The 19,020-nt window shown below is 28.3% G+C and overlaps 1 protein-coding gene across 5 annotated transcripts in view; it reads right to left on the reverse strand.

Moving 5' to 3' along the window:
- Positions 1 to 222: 222 nt before the first annotated feature.
- LOC107439366 (uncharacterized) overlaps positions 223 to 19,020 on the reverse strand; it is a 59,456-nt gene continuing 40,658 nt past the window's right edge. Inside the window, exons 9-14 of one of the 5 annotated variants that reach the window (XM_043049561.3) lie at positions 16,009 to 16,107; positions 14,510 to 14,614; positions 11,766 to 11,864; positions 8,854 to 8,952; positions 6,206 to 6,284; positions 223 to 318 (exon numbers count right to left, since the gene is read on the reverse strand). In XM_043049561.3, coding sequence (XP_042905495.2) covers positions 6,238 to 6,284; positions 8,854 to 8,952; positions 11,766 to 11,864; positions 14,510 to 14,614; positions 16,009 to 16,107 — 449 coding nt within the window. In that variant the 3' untranslated portion in view covers positions 223 to 318; positions 6,206 to 6,237. Of the gene's footprint in view, positions 319 to 6,205; positions 6,285 to 8,853; positions 8,956 to 11,765; positions 11,868 to 14,485; positions 14,615 to 16,008; positions 16,108 to 19,020 lie in introns of those variants that run through there. The other 4 variants (XM_043049558.3, XM_043049554.3, XM_016051935.4 and 1 more) reach the window with 4 other exon arrangements.

Raw genomic sequence — 19,020 nt, forward strand, 5'->3', positions numbered from 1 at the left:
AATCCTTTCTATCACCAGTTAATTTCTTCTTAAAGTAAGCAAGTAAATTTGAACTAAAGAAATATACATTTCCTATTTAAAAGCTATAGGGTTAAATTGTAAATGAGACTTTTTAGAAATGTATGAAATTTGATAACTAAGGCTCCAGTTCTGTTTGGAATACAAATCTTCACAATTCTTGGTTTTTCTAGTTGTTTTTTATTGAAATAAAAGAATTGCACGAAAGAAAATATAGACATTTATTTAAGAATTAAAAATTCATAATTTGTTTTACAATTCAAAGATTCGTTGACAGTTAAAACATGTTACATAGGTACCCTGGAAAGGAAAGAGTAAAATAATTTTAATTTTGTTTAATTAAATATGGTTTTTAATTACAGTGAAACCTCTAGGAAAGACCACCTTCCTCTATTTACAACCACTTTTGGGAAGCACGGAATTTTTTCCATAGACTTGGTGTTGAAGAAAACCTTAAGGAGAGACCATCAAAACCTCTCTCAACGATCGGACAAACTTCCACATCAAATGTGCAAAAGGTCAAATAAGGAAACACTAAAAAATATGAGTCGATTCAAATGTATTCAAAATATTTGTGAGGGGGCTCTTATTCAGAGAGCTCTTTTTGATGATTGCTATCAATGATTTAGTTTTAGATTTGAAAGTTAAATTAGAAAAAAAATAAGCATCTTAAACAAACCTAATTTTTTAAAGCAAACTAGTTTTTATGATATAAAATCAAATGCAAATTGAAACAAAAAACATAATTATATAAAACGCTAATACGTATGTATCAATAAAACCGATGATATTTCTTTTCTCGCGTTGGCAACAGTTTTCATTTTTAATTGATAGGCTTCGGCGCGCAAGAGCACGTAGTGAGCATCATATGGCTAATCTATATTATATAAAACGCTAATACGTTTTAATTGATAGGCTTCGGCGCACAAGAGCACGTATCATCATTTGTCTAATCGGGTGAATGATCAAAAAAGTTCTCACAAAATTATCTTCATCGAAGCCGATGCTTTACATCCGGCGTTCAGTACTATTTCATATTGTTTTACAACGCATGGTTTTAGCCCTCAGGTGGGAAAGACTTTAAAACAAAACTTACAACAGTTACTTTTCTCAACAACTGAAATTTAGAATAGTGTGATTAAGAAAAATATGTGAACTGTTTGCAATTTCAAATTAATATTGAAATGCACAGGTTTAGAATTTTCTACAGTAAAAAGTTTTCGGAACTTCAGTGTTCAAAAAAGTATACAAAAGCTAGACGTTAAGAACGCATCCAATGAGCGAGCAAAGCGAGTATCGGATTACAATGCAATCCGAAATGAACTGCGAAAGCAGTTCCGAGGGTTGGCGAGCGCCAGCGAGCAGGGGGCGAAGCCTCCTAGTTTATTTAAAATAGTCCTATCATTCATTATTTTTACACATAGTTATATCAGTAGAGGTCATTTTCATTGACGCTGAATTTTAGTCATCAATAGGGTTTTCATGAAGCCAACACAAGCGACATTTCCACACCAAGAAAATGACACGGAGAAAATTTATAATCGCGAAAAAAAACATGAACCTTCGATAACATTTTGAAGTCAATGTAAGTAACCCTTAAGAATGACCAACCTTCATTAAAGACTATTTTACTGCAAAGCAGGGTGTGGTCGCTTCCGAGAGGTTTCACTGTATAACATATATAGGCAATCATTAAGTATTTTAGAAGCGTCATTATAAAAAACAATTTTAACAGATACATTCATAAATTTCGCAAGCAAAATATTTACAAGTTTAGACAGCTCCTTGTCAGCAAAAATAGGCATGCTAAGGTAAGAGAGTCACGACTGACCCTCTTGTTTGTTTTAATTTTTACTGCAGTAATCTGATTCTAGGATAATGAAAGATGTGTTATATATTAATTTTCATCGGTACACAAATTTTTATAAACAAAAAAAAAATCGAGACATCACAAACCATTAATTGAATTGTTAAAACTATTTTTAATGTTTAATCTGTTTTGTATAATTGGCTGGTGGCTGGGTCGCGTGTAAGCGATTTTTCCCCTTTTTTGAGTTTTAAGTCCCTTCGCAAACGATTTTCCCCCAACAAGCAGTAAATGGCTGAAGAGGAGTGATGTAAGGGATGAGTAGGAGTGACGTAATGGTATGAGAGCCTATCAGAGCTTGCCAGAGGGCGGTGTTTTTCTCCCTCCTTTTTTTCGAATTTTTCGACGCAGAGCGCGTTAGCCAGTCTCGTAATTTTTATCTTAAAAGTAGCACGTTTTTTTAGGTAGACGTTTTAGGGCTACTAGGCCCTGGATCCAGGGACCGGATGACCGATAAGTATTTTTAATTTAGAATTAGCGTATTAAATTATTAATTAATTTTAAATAACAATGTCGAACGTCTTTAATTAACAATGACGAAAAGCGTTATAATGTTAAATTACTTAAAATAGATACTTGATAATCTAATTACGCCGATAATCTTAAACCACGTGCGAATAACTTTTTTTTAAACCCAGCCTAATTTTTTATAAGTTGTTAAATGTGAATTATTTTCCATAATATATATTAAATTGTAGTAACTGTTGAAATTTTGTTTTGGAGATGTTGCACCAAAATTTTGAATTCCTAAGACATTCTAATTAGTGTGTAAAGAAGAATGTTTTATATATATTGTAACCAAGAATTATGTTTTAATACATTTTGTTTTTAAAAGTAATATTTGTCTTTAATTCTGACTATGCCTCGTGCTAATTCTTGGGTAGGAATAAATTTCGTGCACGTGCAGTCTAGTTTCATGATTCTCTAAAATTATCTATAATCCTTTTTTTTAAATAACTAATTATTTCGTTAAATAATGCCAATTATCATTGCTAAAAATTAATTCCAGTCCAAATTGCTGTTTAGATTAGCAGATTAATTTTGCTAACAGTTTTCGAGTCACATGGATGGCCTGCACGAGCACGTTGGAGAAATAGTAAATACTGAATTTAAATGTTAGTTTTAAGGTATGAATATACTAATTAATTTAACATTAGAATCACGTTGTAATTATTTGAATATTTTAGATACATTATTTGATTTTTGATTTAAATTGTTCACAACGCAAAATGTAAACTATTAAATAATCATTCCAATTTCTATACGATCTATTATATTATTATTTTATTAAAGGACATTATAGATTAAAATGGTCCATGAAATTAAAAATAAATTATAACCACGTTTACGAACCAATATATAATTTAAATATAACTCTGGTTAGTTTAACTTTCTTTAACTATAACAGTATGAATTTTTTATAAATTATACCTGAATTACTTTTGTCAATACTGAATACCAATTTTTAAGTTATACCTGGTTTTACAGTATAATTATTATAATAATAAATAATATTTTAAATTTAACACTGAATAAATAAAAGAATAAATAAAATTTTAAATTTAACAGATGTAACATAGCATAAAACTAAATTTCTGTTATAATTCCTGTTAAAAAATTTTGTGTAGAACATTTTGAAATTTTTTTTGTGTTTTCCATTTAGGGCCAAACCTCTTTGACGTATGAAATTCTTTGAAGTATAATCTTTATTTCCTCCCCAAGTATAATCTTTATTTCTAAGTTGAAGATTTTCAAAGAGTCATTTTTTTCATTAAAAATAAAGAGATTTTAGTGTCTAACACAAGCATTGTTCATATCCCTTCTTTCTCCCCTTGTCAGCAAAAATAAGCGTGTCACAAATTCCTCTCAACCCCTAGGTACTTATGTGATATTTAAATGGTTCCAAAAGTTTGTTCTTCCTACATCTCCTAGATGAGAGAAGGCCTCCACATGGATCAAGTTTGTAGAACGACCTAACGAACATAAGCTGAACAATGGGGAAAAATATGAGATGTTTGGACATGACTACAGGATCACATTTCTTGCTTATGGTAACCCATGCAAAGGCTTTCTCTCTTTTTAGCAGTTGTTCGTTCTATTTTATTATTATATATAACGCGAGCTGAATACCCGTTCTTTGGAAAACGCATAAAATATCAATAAATTAGTACTAAATCACACTACAAAAAGATGCCAAAAATTGAGAGACATATAGAACACAATAAATAAAGCAAAAATAATTTTTAATTATTATTATTTTTTGTCCTTCATCCTTCCCTTTTTGTTAATAGTTAATTAGCTCTCAGCAAAGTTATATACATAGTAAAAGGTATTTTAATATTTTTAGCTGAGAGTTCAGTGATTCATTTACAAATATTATATTTTTGCATTTTCACATTTTAATATAATGTTCAACTTTGTTGGCAATACTGAGGGTATAATGAGCAATGATTGTGGAATTAGAATTAAACTAAATTCCATGACGACCTTTATAAGCTTCTAAGATTCTTAATAATTACAAATTACGAGCTACTTGACTAATTTCCCTCCTGTTATCACAGATACTAAGTTGTAAATATTAACACAGTTATAATAATAAATAAGAATAATCATTATTGTCATGATAAATAAGGATAATCATTATTATCAAATGTTAGATGTTTTATTTTAAAAGGGGCAATTTAACGACAATGTTTCCTTCTCTTGATATTTTGCATTTTATAAAAATATATATTGGGTGCTGGATAGTCTAGGATGCAAATAAGATTTTTACATGAAAGTTAATCTCGAACTGCAGATTTTATTGTGCAATTAACCAATATATTTGATAAACAACATAAGGGTGTTATATTAGTTGTAATATTTACTAAAAAATGAGGTAAACACTTGTTTGCTTTCCCAGATTGTGATCAGCTGCAGGTAAGAATTTTTTCTCTCTAACAGAGTTACTCGCTTCGCGTGATTCTTTGATTACTTTAATGCAAAATCATTTTATCGAGTGGTAACTAAAGTTATGTACAAAAATGAAAATTTGCTAGAGATTCCGATTTTCTAAACATCAAAGTGAACGATAATCTGGTGAGAAAAACCTAGGAGGGAAAAATTCACCTTCAAGAATTTACTCATTGACGCTTTTCTAAAACTGCGTTAGTGCAAATTTCTTAACCTTTTCATAGCATTATAAATTGCATATAATAAAAATTACCAGATTTTCCGTATTGGAAGAGAAAAAAATATTGGAATTTTTGCAAGCTTTTTCCATAGGACTCCCACGGGTCAGGAAGAACAAGGAAAACCTGGAATTGTCAGAGAATTCTATTTTGACTCTAAAAAATAGAGAATAGTCAGGGAAGGTTGCAATTTTTTACAAAAACTTGGAAAATTCCTACATCATACCTGGAAAGTAACCAGTCTCAAAATTGTCAGTAGCAGTGATCAGCTATTTAGGTTTAAGTTGCTAAATAATTTTAACATCTATTACAATTATTTTTTATAAAAATTTCACATTTTAGTGAAACTTCCATTCTCATTCAATGATATTTTTTTGCTTACAAAATCTAATATTTGACATTAAAAATAAAAAGTTTTCGAATGAAAAATTGCATTGTATAAATAAAATATGGTCTGCATTTTCATTAAAATTTTCCTGCTGGAAAAGTCAAGGAATATTTTTTTTTTTTTTTGTAATTGAGTGGAAACTTTGCTTCCATTTTCTATAAATTGGAATAATACTTCAATTTTCAGTTGATAGCAAATAAAATAAAAAGTTTCATGAACTGCAAGTTTCAAAATTAGTGCATGCTAAACACAGTTAAAACAAGGCTAATACTACGCATGAGTTTCGTTCAATATTTTCTTTTCACTATTGGTTTCCCCACAGCAGACGGTCTTTAGACTTTGTGGTAAGGAGAGTTCTTTCAAGAGACAAACTATAAAAGGTAAGGTAAATTCTGTTTGCCTGTTACAACAATATCTTTTCAATCGCAAAATTTTTAAATAATTTCTTCATTTCATTTAAGTCGAATTTATAATTTTGATATCCACATACATTTTTCAATTCTTCCAGACATGAATGGTATTTTTGTTGTAAAAATAATAAATGAAAATTTTACATTTTTGTTACACAAAAACATACATCAATGCCTTTATTTTATCCCACTGCATAAGCTTTATTTATCCCACTGAGAAAAATTATTTGTATTTTTTGATTGTTTTTTGAAAGGAATAAAGAGCTTACAAACAGCTTTAAAAAAAAAAAAACAACAACAAAGAGACATTATCAATAATGAAATACAAATGCTTAATAATGCATATACTTGCCATATTTCATTTCTGTTTGTTTCAATGATGGGTCAATCTAAAGTCACTAAAAGTGACTTTTTTGCTCTCAAATTATAACCTACAATTAAAAATACATTTTAGACCAAAAATGGCTAGCACAATATATAATATTGTGGAATTTCTCAAAATATTTTTGTTGTTTATTGACATTAGGCATAAAAAACTTTTTAAAATCAAGTTACAGGTATTTTGATGAAAAAACTATATATTTTTACTATGAGAATGGCTGTCACTTACCAAGCTTCTAAAAACAGCTTGCACAAATCATTTCAGAGTGCTTCTTCCACAAAAATCGAAATTTATTCATTCTTTTTTATTGTTTCTCATTCAACTTTATATATTTAGATTTTTAGCACACTGTAAGTTACTATTAACAATTTTAACCTACCGTGAATATTTTTTATGTGATAAACTTTAATTTGTTCATACAATTCAAAAAACATAGGTTTTATAAATACTGATTATAAATGTTAAAAAGCAATATTTCCTTAAATCAAATAATTTTAAAAAACCTGGAATCAGAAAAGTGTTGCTAGATTTTTTCTATGTTTTTTAAAGAACAGGGGGAAAAATAAAATAAAAATGCAGAAAAGTTTCTTTATTTTTAAACACAATAAAAAAATCTATTGAAAAATATGTTGCTGAACATTAAGAGGAAAAAAAAAGATCTTTTCGAGGAGGAAAAATGATAATTCAATAGCTTTATGTACGGCCTACATAAAATTAAATACAGTGCATTCCCGATTATCCTGGTTAATCACCGGGACAGGTCGCACGGACAATCGAAAAACACGGATAATCCGAAAACTCCTTTTATTAAAGAAAAATTCAATATCAGTACAAAAAACATAAAAATTTGTGACATTTGCATGCATAACATCAAACTAGGAATTTTCCTTATTGAAAAATGTGTAATGCGTCTTTGCCATACATCGATACACATATTTTACGAACCGCAGTAATGTCACCATAATCAAATCCTCCCAGATAATCTAATAAAGTTTCCACAGAACAGCAGAATGAGAAATTATATTTCATTCATTTACTACATCTTCTGCATCAGTTACTATCATCACTATTTGATTTAACAACATAACGATGTCTTCATCAGTCAAATACTGGAAGCCAGGCTCACATGCATCACTTTGAAAACAATCTTTTAAATTTTCTTCATCAAGAATTTCGAAACCTTAGATTTCTTTTGCTTGTTCAAGAATACTGTTATCATATTTTTCTTGAACATCTGAAGAGGATTGTTCATCAAGCGGTTTCATCTTTCCCCACGATCGTAATAACGTAGACGATTTTCCATATCATCCATAACGTAGACGATTTGTTCCACATACTGCAATCCAATAACGAATATTGCTTTCCAAAAATTTGGTAGTGCTATAACTTCATGAATCAAATTTTTTTAATCTTGAAAATGTTTCTCTTTATATTTTTTGTGTGACTCCGGAATAAGCACGGATAATCGAGAGTATACTGCAATTGTTTTGTACAGTTCTTACAATTTATTGTATTTGGTGTTTCAAAGCAGAGGATATTAATCAATATACCTTTTACTTGTGGTATAGCTAGCAGGGAACAAGAAAGAGCATATGTCCATGGCTATAGCATTAGAGATGCACCCAAAATTACAAAAAATAATTTCAAATGAATTCCGCAATAAATTTTTATATCCTTTCAACACTCTCTAAAGTTTCCTTTACTAATTACAAGCCCAATATTTATTAACAATTTTGATCCCATTTACCTAAAAATGGAATAGAATGTGTATTATTGTTGTAGTTTCCTATGCATGTAGGTTTATTACCTTTTAAATAATTTTTTGCAAATTGGAGAAACAATATGAAAAAATAAACACTCATCCTTCAATCAAAAACAAACATCTAAGTGTAGTACAGCCTACATACTTTAGTCACGTATACTGTTCAATTTTAAACTAAATCAAATGAATGATTTTACAATGACGAGTTACAATGATTTAAAATTGTAAAATCTTATTCAATGTGAAATCTAATTAATGAATTTAGTTTTACAGAATATAAACTTATAACAGTTTCAAATAATTCCCTTAAGTTTGACAGTCCCAACAGTAAATTTGGTCCAAAATAGCAGGTACTTACGGACCTAATAATTGAAAATTAGGGTCCTGAAACCCCCCCCCCCATATTTAACCAAATCAAACAATATGTGGGATAAACTTAATAATAAAAGAAATTTTTTTATCTTGTTTAATTTAAAAAAAAATATTTAAGAAGTTTTTTTTTTTTTTTTTTAAATTAACTTGTTTTAAGATTTAGTAAAAATGTTTCAAATCACAAATATAAAATTTATTAAAGCCTGCATGCCATAATGAATTTGATAAATGCTACTCTTAGAATTAGAAAAAAAAAGGAAAAATGACTTAAGGTCATGAAGGAAATAACAGAGTTGTTCAAAGATCTCTCTTCTAACATTTGACTAATTTATTTCTGGAAACAATCTAAGTGATATCAGGGTTATAGGGAAGGACAAAATAACCAGCACTGATTGGAAAGAAAGAGATTAGAAAATTATAATAATAAAAGTCAGGAAGATTCTCCATTCCTTCAGGAAGACTCAAAGATTGTCCAGTAATTTACCTTTATTTTGACTGATTATTTCCTGCTGTGAAGATGTTTCTTGAGGAACAATTTCAGTTTTTCTGGCATTTCCTTTACCTCGTTGTGGCGTTAAAGGAGCTACTGAAACAATATATTGCTTATAAATAAATACAAACAACAGTATATTAATTTTTGAGCATTTTTATTCACATAACTTTTTTCTTCTTCAAAAATATATGTGTAGCCACAAAGTTGAAACTTTGGTCCTATCAACTCTTTTTTTCTTTTTTATGACAAAATTTTTTAAAAGGACAAAATGATTTTACAAATAAAATTTTCTTAAATATGCATTTATATATTTATACCGGGAATATTCTCACAATCTATTTACTCAAGATTCTGTTGCCAATCAATTGTTAGCATAATGAAGAGTTTTTTTTTTTTTGCATATAAATAGAAATAATTTCTGCGCTAATGTTAGTTTTTTTTTTTTTTTAAATTTTTAAGCCAACAACTTTCAGAAAAGGGTAAAATCTACAAAATGGACACAAAATACTAGATAATAATTTAAAAAAAAAAAAAAACGAAAAAAAAACTCAATTTTAAATAAAGAAATGTAATCTACCAGCAACGCAAGAGCTAAGAAGAAAAGCAAATCTGTCAATGGGATCACTCCTTAAAATTTTACTATTGTAAGTCTTTTGATACAAATTTATAAGCATAAGCTTTATTTTACCTACCATTTCTTAAAAAAATAAATATTACCTAATTTACGCTTATTTTGTGCCAGTTCAGCAACATTTTTTTTAATCAATAATTTTATTATTAGAACCAATCCATTTCTAACTATACTAAATTTACTCAGTATTTTCTGTTAAATTCTAGAAAAGTTAAGGTTTTAATCTCTAAGTTATTTATGATTTCTTTAATTTTAATAATATTTTCGATTTAATAAAAATGTTCTGACAAAATTCTTGCCAAGATGACACGTGGTTTTTCTAAGGGACAGTAAAGTATGATTGATTGTTCCACTTAAATGCAAAGAAACTAAAGTAGGTTTAGAATTTGAGGAAAAACCGATTGTTATATTTATCTCCCATCTCCTTAACTCATTTAATTGCTTTACAATAAGGTAAAACACATTGATTTTAAAAATATATGACTAATAATAAATGAGTAACTTTTAAATTAAGTGTAAAAGAGAATAAAAAACTATTCTAATGTCTGATAACTTTTTTGATGAAAATTTGCATGAAAAAATACTTGTAATTTTTTTTATTAGTTATAAATACTTAATTTCAATTGTGTGCGGTATAAAAACAACTACCGAGAACTAAATTTTTATTTTGAGGTAAATAATAAACATTAAATGTAAAATATCATAAACTGAACATTTTTATGATGTTATTTTAATCTTGGATTTTTTCTTTTATTAAAATAAACTTTTTATCTATTAAAATATTTTTGTTTGCTGTAGCGTTTACTCTTTTCAGGTAAATACGAGCCCACAACCATAGTATGACACATTAAATATTTTTAGCTTTCATTATGTTTTCTTTCTCTATTAATTTAATACTGGATTTAGGTTTAACTCTATTTGATTATTTTTCATTGTGTTAAATCTCAAATATAAAAGGTTAAAATGTAAAGCTGGATCTATATAACAAAAAATATCTAACTTTTAAACTTAATCTTAAAGTAAAATTTCTTTGCAACTCAATTTCAATGAAAATCTTACTGACTTTAAAATAACTTATTTCATTTTATGTACATATTAAGTTCATTTTTAATTATTTTAAATAGCTTAAACATTTTAATTTTATATTACATTAAAATATTTAAATCAGAGCAGATTTTTAATTACCAACCTGCAACTTTATTCAATTATTGCCCACTAAATTAAAATATAAGTTTACTTAAAAAAGTATTAAAAGTTTTGAGGACAATCATAATAGTAAAAGTTTCCTGACTGATATGTCGAGAAATTTAAGAGTCACCCCCTTTTCAAACTTACCTATAAGTTAGAACTACTCTTAGAACACTCTTTATCCACTGGTACAGCTTATTTCAATTCTAAAAAGGTGCCCCCAAAATTCTAGGAAAATTCCCCTGTGAAGCATTTATAAACAGATTCAAACAAACACGTTATCTTTTCTACTTCCTATAGATATGCCACTCTTAAAAAGATCCCCCATAAATATAGGTAAAGCAGGATAATTTGAAGCTATGAACATTTCCCTGTCGTAAAGAGGAATCAGCTTAGTAGGTAAACCCCACAGAGATACAAGAGTATCGCCTAGAATATTGCTTCCTTGTGAGGGAAGTACAAATATTTGACATTTTTGAACATGGAAGAGCCTCATATCGATGTCCTAAAATGATTATTTTAAGTGTTTTTTACCTAATAAAATGAATAAATAATAATAATAAAAAAAAAACAAATTTCTTTTTGAAACTATTAAAAAAAAATGAATATAGTTAAAATATTACCATTTACAATGGGGTGTTTGAACCTCCTAAATTCCTCTCTTACCTACATCCCTGAACCCAATCCAGAAGAAAAGGGAACTCCCAGATCAAGTGTTAATAGAAATTTGCCTTTGTGGCGGAACTATCATGCTTTTGCATTAAATGAAGAGGAAAATTACCTATGGTTCAGTCCCCTCCCACGGCAAGGTAAAAAAAAACCATTTAAAATCTCAAATAGTAACATTTATTAAAGCCAGTACGCCTTAATGAATTTGATAAATGCTACTTTTAGGATCAGAACTATGACTATTTCACATTTGACTAATTTATTTCTCGAAACAACTGTAACTGTATCAGGATTGCGGCCAAGGACAAAATAAACAGCACTGATTAGAAAAAAAGAGATTAGAAAATAATAATAATAAAAATCTGGAAGATTCTCTCTTCTTCCAGGAAGACTTAAAGATTGTCCAATAATTTACCTTCATTTTGAGTGATTATTTTCTGCTGTGAAGATGATTCTTGAGGAACAATTACAGTTCTTCTGGGCCTTCTTTCACTTCGTTGTGGCGTTAAAGGAGCTACTGAAACAATACATTGCTTTTAAATAAATACAAACAACAGATACAGAGATAAAAAAAAAGTGTAGTATTTTCTTGGTAGTAAAAAAATGTTAAAATTGGAACATTTTAAAAATAGGAAATAATTATCTAAATTTTCTAAAGGAAAGGGTGCATTTCTATGAAATTTCATAAATGCCTCACTTGCTTGAAAAATTGACGCGTGAGCTTTGGTGTTTCTTTAGGTGAAATTTGAGAACAAACCTAGTTCATCCAATATAGGAAAGGCCAAATTTATATTAAATTTCATGCATGTCCCTTTTTTTTGAGCAATTGATGGGTTGTGTAAGATCGTCAATGTAATTTTGTTGGCAAGCGTAAAGATTACCTGGAATTCGGATTTCGTAAGAATTTTTGATAATAGGAAGTTGATTCTTAAAAGTTAATCAAATAAGAGCTTGTTAACAGCTTTAGGTTTAACACTCTGAACATGTTTAGATAACTAAAATAGGGAGGGAGAAAAACCCTTATTTTGGGCAAATAATAATGCAGTTTATTTCATTCTTCAATAGGTTATGTGAAGAACATTTATTAAGAGATCTGTAAACCAAGCTGTTAAAGGCAGCAATTTTCTGTGTGGGTGGATGACAGGGAGAAAAGTGTAGTGGTAGAGTATTAGTAAATGGTTCTGCAATATACACTTATTTACATAGCTTTATTTCTATGGATAACAAGGATGTCCAAAGAAGGAAGGTGATTGTCAGATTGTTTTTCAACAGTGAATTAAATGCATTAAAGTTAATTGAATGCTCACCTCTACTGTGTAAAGTTCATGATGTATTGTATTAATTTTAACCAAATCTCAATTTTCATGATAAAATTTGAAGTCATATTCTGAGTGTTGGCGGTGTAATGGATCTTGTTTGACTCTGTCAGACAGTTGAATAAATCATTACAACAATAATGAATTTGGAAAAAAAAGATTAATTTTTGACATTACTGAAGAAAAAAGAGGAGTGGTAAAATGGAATTTTTAGGCACAAACTTGCAAAATAGAGACCATTTAGAAAACTTATTGGCAGCCTTACAATTGAAGTAAACCTTTTATTCTTTGATAAAAATAAGCATGATTAGAGAATAAAAAAGAATAAGCTAACTTTGTTTTATAAATTCTAATTTATAGTAAAAATTTGAGAGAATGGTTAATAGCTATTTTGGTATAATTGATGACTGAATATTACACGTTGACATGTAAGGCAATTTAATTTTCAAGACCTGACAGATACTGGACTAGGAAATATTATGTAGTTATATAGCATGACAGGATGTACAACACACAAAAAAAGGGAACTCCTTATTAACTTAACTAATGATGGGATTTACAAATACTATGACTTAATGACTCGTAGTCCTAACTTTAATTGGCGTAGACAGTATTTTATAAAAATAATATTTAGATATTTTATAAAAAAATAATAAGGAACATGAACTATAAGAACAAAACGCAGTATGAGAAAAAAAAATGTCTGTTTCATAACTTAAACTGCACAAATTAAGTAGCATACTTAAAGTTAGTCCTATGGAACATTGAGATTGCATCTTAGAATATAAAAATCTGATCATTAGAGCAAATTAGGCAGCTGCTCTATTTATTCAACAAAAAATAAGTACCTTTTCAGCACTTTTCAAGCACTCAAAAAATATTTTTAAGCACTTTAAAAAAATATCATAATTAGGCATTTATCAAGAGTTGGGAAGTTTTTGACAATTAACAGTTTTATCTTGTTTTAACTGTCATGTCAAAAAAACAAACAAACCCTTTTGGCATTGCTTTTGACAATTGTCAAAAATCATGAAATTTTGAATCATGTAAAACGAATGTTGTTTTCATACATTACAGACTAACAATACGCCGAAATAGATTGGGGTTGAATTAATTATGAAAACGTTGAATAGAACAATGTGAACTGTCTTTTCGCATAATTCGAAGTGAAAATCAACATAGTAAAGGAAAAATATCATTTTGAAAAAGGGAAAATTAAGCACTTTTTAAAAACACTCAATGAAAAAAGCACCTTTAAGGGCTTTTAAAAAACGAAAATCAATACCTTTAAGCACTTTTTAAAAAATGCTATGCACCATGTGCACATAGTATAATTATTTTTGCATTATGTATAATTAAAAAAATATTAAAATGAATAAAAAATAATAATTATTTAAAATTATATTTATAAGTTATTTTAGGATAAACAAATTTTCATAATGGGTGCTGGTATTTTTTATTTGCACAATTAGTTGTGGAAATATGGCACAAAAACAAAATTACAGGGTATAAACTATTGAGTTTTTTTTTTTACTCCTATAGTGAGGGTTAAAACCCAAGTTTGTTTGCAATAAATTACTTCGTGCATGATTTTTCAGTTATATTAATGATTAGCTGAAAGTAGACAGTCTGTTCCAAGCGATACCCTTCTACCTTAAATCAGAAATGAAATACATGAAAATGAGATCATAATTATTCAGGCTACATTTTTTTTGCTGATTACAGACAATTTGATTTAGATCAAAAGGTTAGCAACATTTCAATTGTTTTAATAGAAAATCAAATATATTTCAACATGCATATCAATATGAAGACTCACAATAAAAGTATTAATAAATCTTACGATTGTTCACCGGTGATAAGTTTTTTTTAGGATCATCTCCTTCGTCAGAAGGTGACTTGCTTAAGCTATTATCTTTTTTTGAAGAATTTCTGGACTTGTTTCTGCCTAAAAAATGATAAGAAACCAGATCAAAGCCCCAAGTATCTCATACAAAAAATACAATCTGCTCATTAAATAAATTGAAGCATCACACAGGTATCAGAGGGCAAGTTTTACATAAAATTTTTGCTTTAACCTTTTAAGTGTAAGTATCTGGAGAAGACTGAATGGAATCTATTCCTTCATGAATTGATCATCGATTTCACATAGGCAAAAATTAACAGTTTGTTATACTTTAACCTTTTGAGCTTAAGCACCTGAAAAAGATTTATGAAATCTTTCCCTTTATGCACGGATTTCCCATAAGCAGAAATTAATAGTTTTTTATACAAGAAAGCACATAGGTTTAGTAATAAAAAATTAATAGTTAAATTTTACAATAAAATGGATAAACTGTCTGTTTGTCTAAAGAACTCCCTCACCAGTTGTCGTGAGTACTATTGGTAACTATAGTTGTGAGGTTAAACTATTTTAAATAGGAATGAGGGATAAACATTTAGGAAACATTTCAATTCAAGTTGGCAAAAAAGTATCAAATGCTCCCTTTTTGAAATGCATTTTTACTTGCTTTCATAGCAGCAGACAGTTCCAAGACTGCGACAGGAGTTCTTTAGATAGGAACCTTTTCTTTCATGCACTGGTTTCACATAGGCATAGGCAGAAATAATAGTTTGTTATGCAAGAAAGCAGATTGGTACAATAATGAAAAATTGAAAGTTAAATCTCAAAATAAAATCGACAAACTGGCAATTTAATTACTGTCTGACTAAAGAATATATTTCATCCACATTCTAATATATTTTAGACATATTTCCAGCCTGCGCTTGAAAATCCAAATATTTTGCTATCTTAAAATAGTTGCGTTTTTATACATTCTAATGTGATTGTAAAATTTGACGAGCAACCATGTTGCTAATTGTGTTACACTGTTTGCAAAAACATTGCTATGGTGACTGAGCCAGAGCCAATAACAGTTTTTCCTCCAAGTGAATCAGTTCAGTTTTGTCTTTACTCTGAAGAGAAGTAAATCAGTATTTATATTAATCTGAATTCATACACATGTTATTGGCTAATTTTGAAGAGATTTTATAATTTACAAGAATACTATCTATTGAAAAGAATTTCTTTTAGAATAATGGTTGGAAAAGGAGGATAAACAAGGAGGAAAGAATTTTGTTTAGTTTTGATTAAGAAAAAAAAAATTAATGTGTCATACTTTAATTCTGTAAAAAAAATTTATTTTTATATTTTTGATACTTGTGATCAGATGTAATGAAGAATAAAAAGAAAGAACTTACAGTTATCTAAAATAATGCTATGTAATATGTGACAAAGAACAGTATTTAATTATATATATAAAAAAAAATCAATTGATAGTTTTGACACATTTGGCATCTTACGATTGTTCACCGGTGAAACGTTTTTTTCAAGAGTATCTCCTTCATTGGAAGATGTCTCGCTTAAACTACTAGCTTCATCTGAACAACTTTTGGATTTGTCTAAAAAAGATAGGAAACCACATTAGAGCCCTAACTATCTCACACACACACAAAAAAAGTCTATTAAATAAATTAACACATTACACAGGAATCAGAAGATAAGTTTTAAATTTATTTTAAATTTTGCTTTGACCCTTTAAGTGTAAGCATCTGGATAAGATTGTATGCAATATTTTCTTTAATGCCATGATTTCCCACAGGCAGAAATTAAGAACTTGTTTTGCAAGAAAGCATATTAATTTAATAAAAAAATTCACAGTTAAATTTTAAAATAAATCAACAAACTGGCAATAGAAATACTCTCTGTCTGACAAAAGAACTATCTCATCAGTTGTCTAGAGCAGTGGTTCTCAATTTAATCAGGGATCATCTTTTGGCGGAGCCCCCCCCCCCCGAGACTTAAGAAATAAATTAAAATATTTAATGATTGATAGAAAATTAATAATAAAATATTTAATTAATAATAAAATATTTAATGAATGAATAAAAATGCAATAGTTTCATTACATAGTCTTATCAATAGTTAAATTACGTCAGACAGTTAAATTTACAGGTTTAGTGCAATTAGTTTGCACAAGTTGGCATGCAGTTTTCTAACTTGATTTTGGTATTATGTATAATCTGAATATACATAAGCTAAGACTTGGTTTTCTTTGAAATACAGATGAAAAGGACTGAAATAAATGTTGAAAACTGTTAGTACCGAAACATGATTCATTGTTAAATTTGATTACTTCTATTTCATGAAAATACTAATGTAATTTTCCATAAATGTGTCAAAAATTTATTGTATATATATTTTAAAAACTTAAATTTTTTTGATGTGTATAGGACGCAAAATAAATTTTTTCTTGTTTATATATATATACATATATATATATATATATATATAATAAAACTGAGAGCTTTTCTTTTTCTAAAACTGCTTTGTTTCTACGTCAACTTTAACAGAAATCATGAGATTTGAAAAAAAAACATTTAAATTGGTTTTTACATAGATTTGTACCTTTTTTTCCTCAAAATTAATTTTTTGGTCATTTTCCTTAGTTTCATTTCCTTAGCTAGTCATTTTCCTACCACAAAATATTTTAGTTCACATAACTTGAAATTTAGCATAAATGTTTTCTAGACCTATGTCTAGGGAATAGACAAAGGATTAGTTGACTAAACTATTATTTTACAGCTAAACTAAAAATAACTAAGCGATATGTTTTACCAAATAAGTTGCGATATTTACTATAAAATATCTAACTATTAATATTATGTTTAATGCACAGTCTATTCCTGAAGTTGTGTTTTTATGACAATTATAAAGCAAGAATAATGAAAAAATAATACATTTCATTAAAGCTATCTAATTTTGAAATAGGTAAATTTTTGGTGTGTTTTTTAGCTAGTTCTCGCTTAATATTAAAAAAAAAAAGTTTTTTTCAAAAATTATTTTTTTGTATTCATTTTATGTTCTAGTGTTATAGCCCGGTGGCTAAATGGTAGCGCTTCGCGCTCCCGTGCCACAGGTCCTGAGTTCGATCCTCGGGTCGGGCAAGGTTGACTCAGCCTCTCATTCCTTCAGTGGGTCGATAAATGAGTACCAAGCATGCTTAGGAGCTAAACACTGGGGGTTCCGCGTTCGGCTGACCGCCTGACTGGAACATCTGCCCCTGCACCCCAGAGCCCAAGGTTAAAAAAACTGAGATGGGCACAGTAGGCCATGGCCCTCTATGGGCTGTCGCGCCACTGAGCTTTTAGTTTATGTTCTACTACACACATAAATCCAAATAAAAAATTTCTAAATTGAAAATTTTGCCCCTAAGGTATTTGGAAACCATAAGTCTTTAATTTCATACCAATAGAGAGCAATATTTTTCAAAGAATAAGAATACTTACTAGTGTGAAGATTCATATAAATTAATAAGCAACCGAGCAACTTTTAAGCAACCGAGTAAAGTAATAAATTTGTATTTTCTATATACTTTTTATTATCCTTGTAACCTTTTATTTAGATCCATCTCTTATATATATATGATAATTTATTTCAGGATTTTTCCTAAGGAAAACACTTTGATACTTATACATCACTGTTTTAAATTGTTAAAACACATGAATTGGAAAATATTAATAGATATTGCATTCAATATATCTGCTTGCTTAATACTTTATTACTTATAAAAATTTAAAGTTTAAAAAGATAAAACATCTTTATCTTTTATTATTTTCAGTTACACACGTTACACATCGTTCAGTTCACATCGTTATTTTCAGTTTTTAAACAAAACTAGTAAAGCTTTTTTTAATAAAATATAATGCTAATTTTATACCTAATAATGTTTGGAATTTTATATCTAATAATGTTGGAAGTAACATAAAACTAAATAGTTATAACAAAAATATATGCATTGATTTAATAATAAATATATGTAAAACTGCTAGTAATATTTTATTCCCTACATAATTTTAAAACAATTTTTTTTAAAATAAAAAGTTTATTACAAAAAAAAAAAAATCACAATTAAGTGTTAAATTCATTCAACTCAGTTCATTTTTACATTTCGTTTAAATAAAACTATAAGCTTAGACATTTTATTTTCATTTCTCGTGACTGAATACTAAACTGAATCAAAAGTTTAAAATAGTTCATAACCAAAATCATCATAATAAAAAATAATTTTTTAGTTAGTAATTTTTTCAAATAGACGTTTATTAAAGCATGAAATAGTTCCTGTTTCATCCAAAACTTGAAATTCGATTTTGAGAAAAAATGTAACTTTTTTTTAATTTTTTGAATTTATTTAAACATTAACAGTTATAAAGTATTTATACATATTTTTAAAAATTTATGACTAGTGTATGAAAGAAAAACCTCTGCATAATTGTTTCTAAAAATACAAAGGCTATTTTAAAAAAAAATTGAAA

The sequence above is a fragment of the Parasteatoda tepidariorum genome, chromosome 8, assembly GCF_982258835.1.
Source record: "Parasteatoda tepidariorum strain Cologne lab strain chromosome 8, Ptep-v5.0, whole genome shotgun sequence".
NCBI lineage: Eukaryota > Metazoa > Arthropoda > Arachnida > Araneae > Theridiidae > Parasteatoda > Parasteatoda tepidariorum.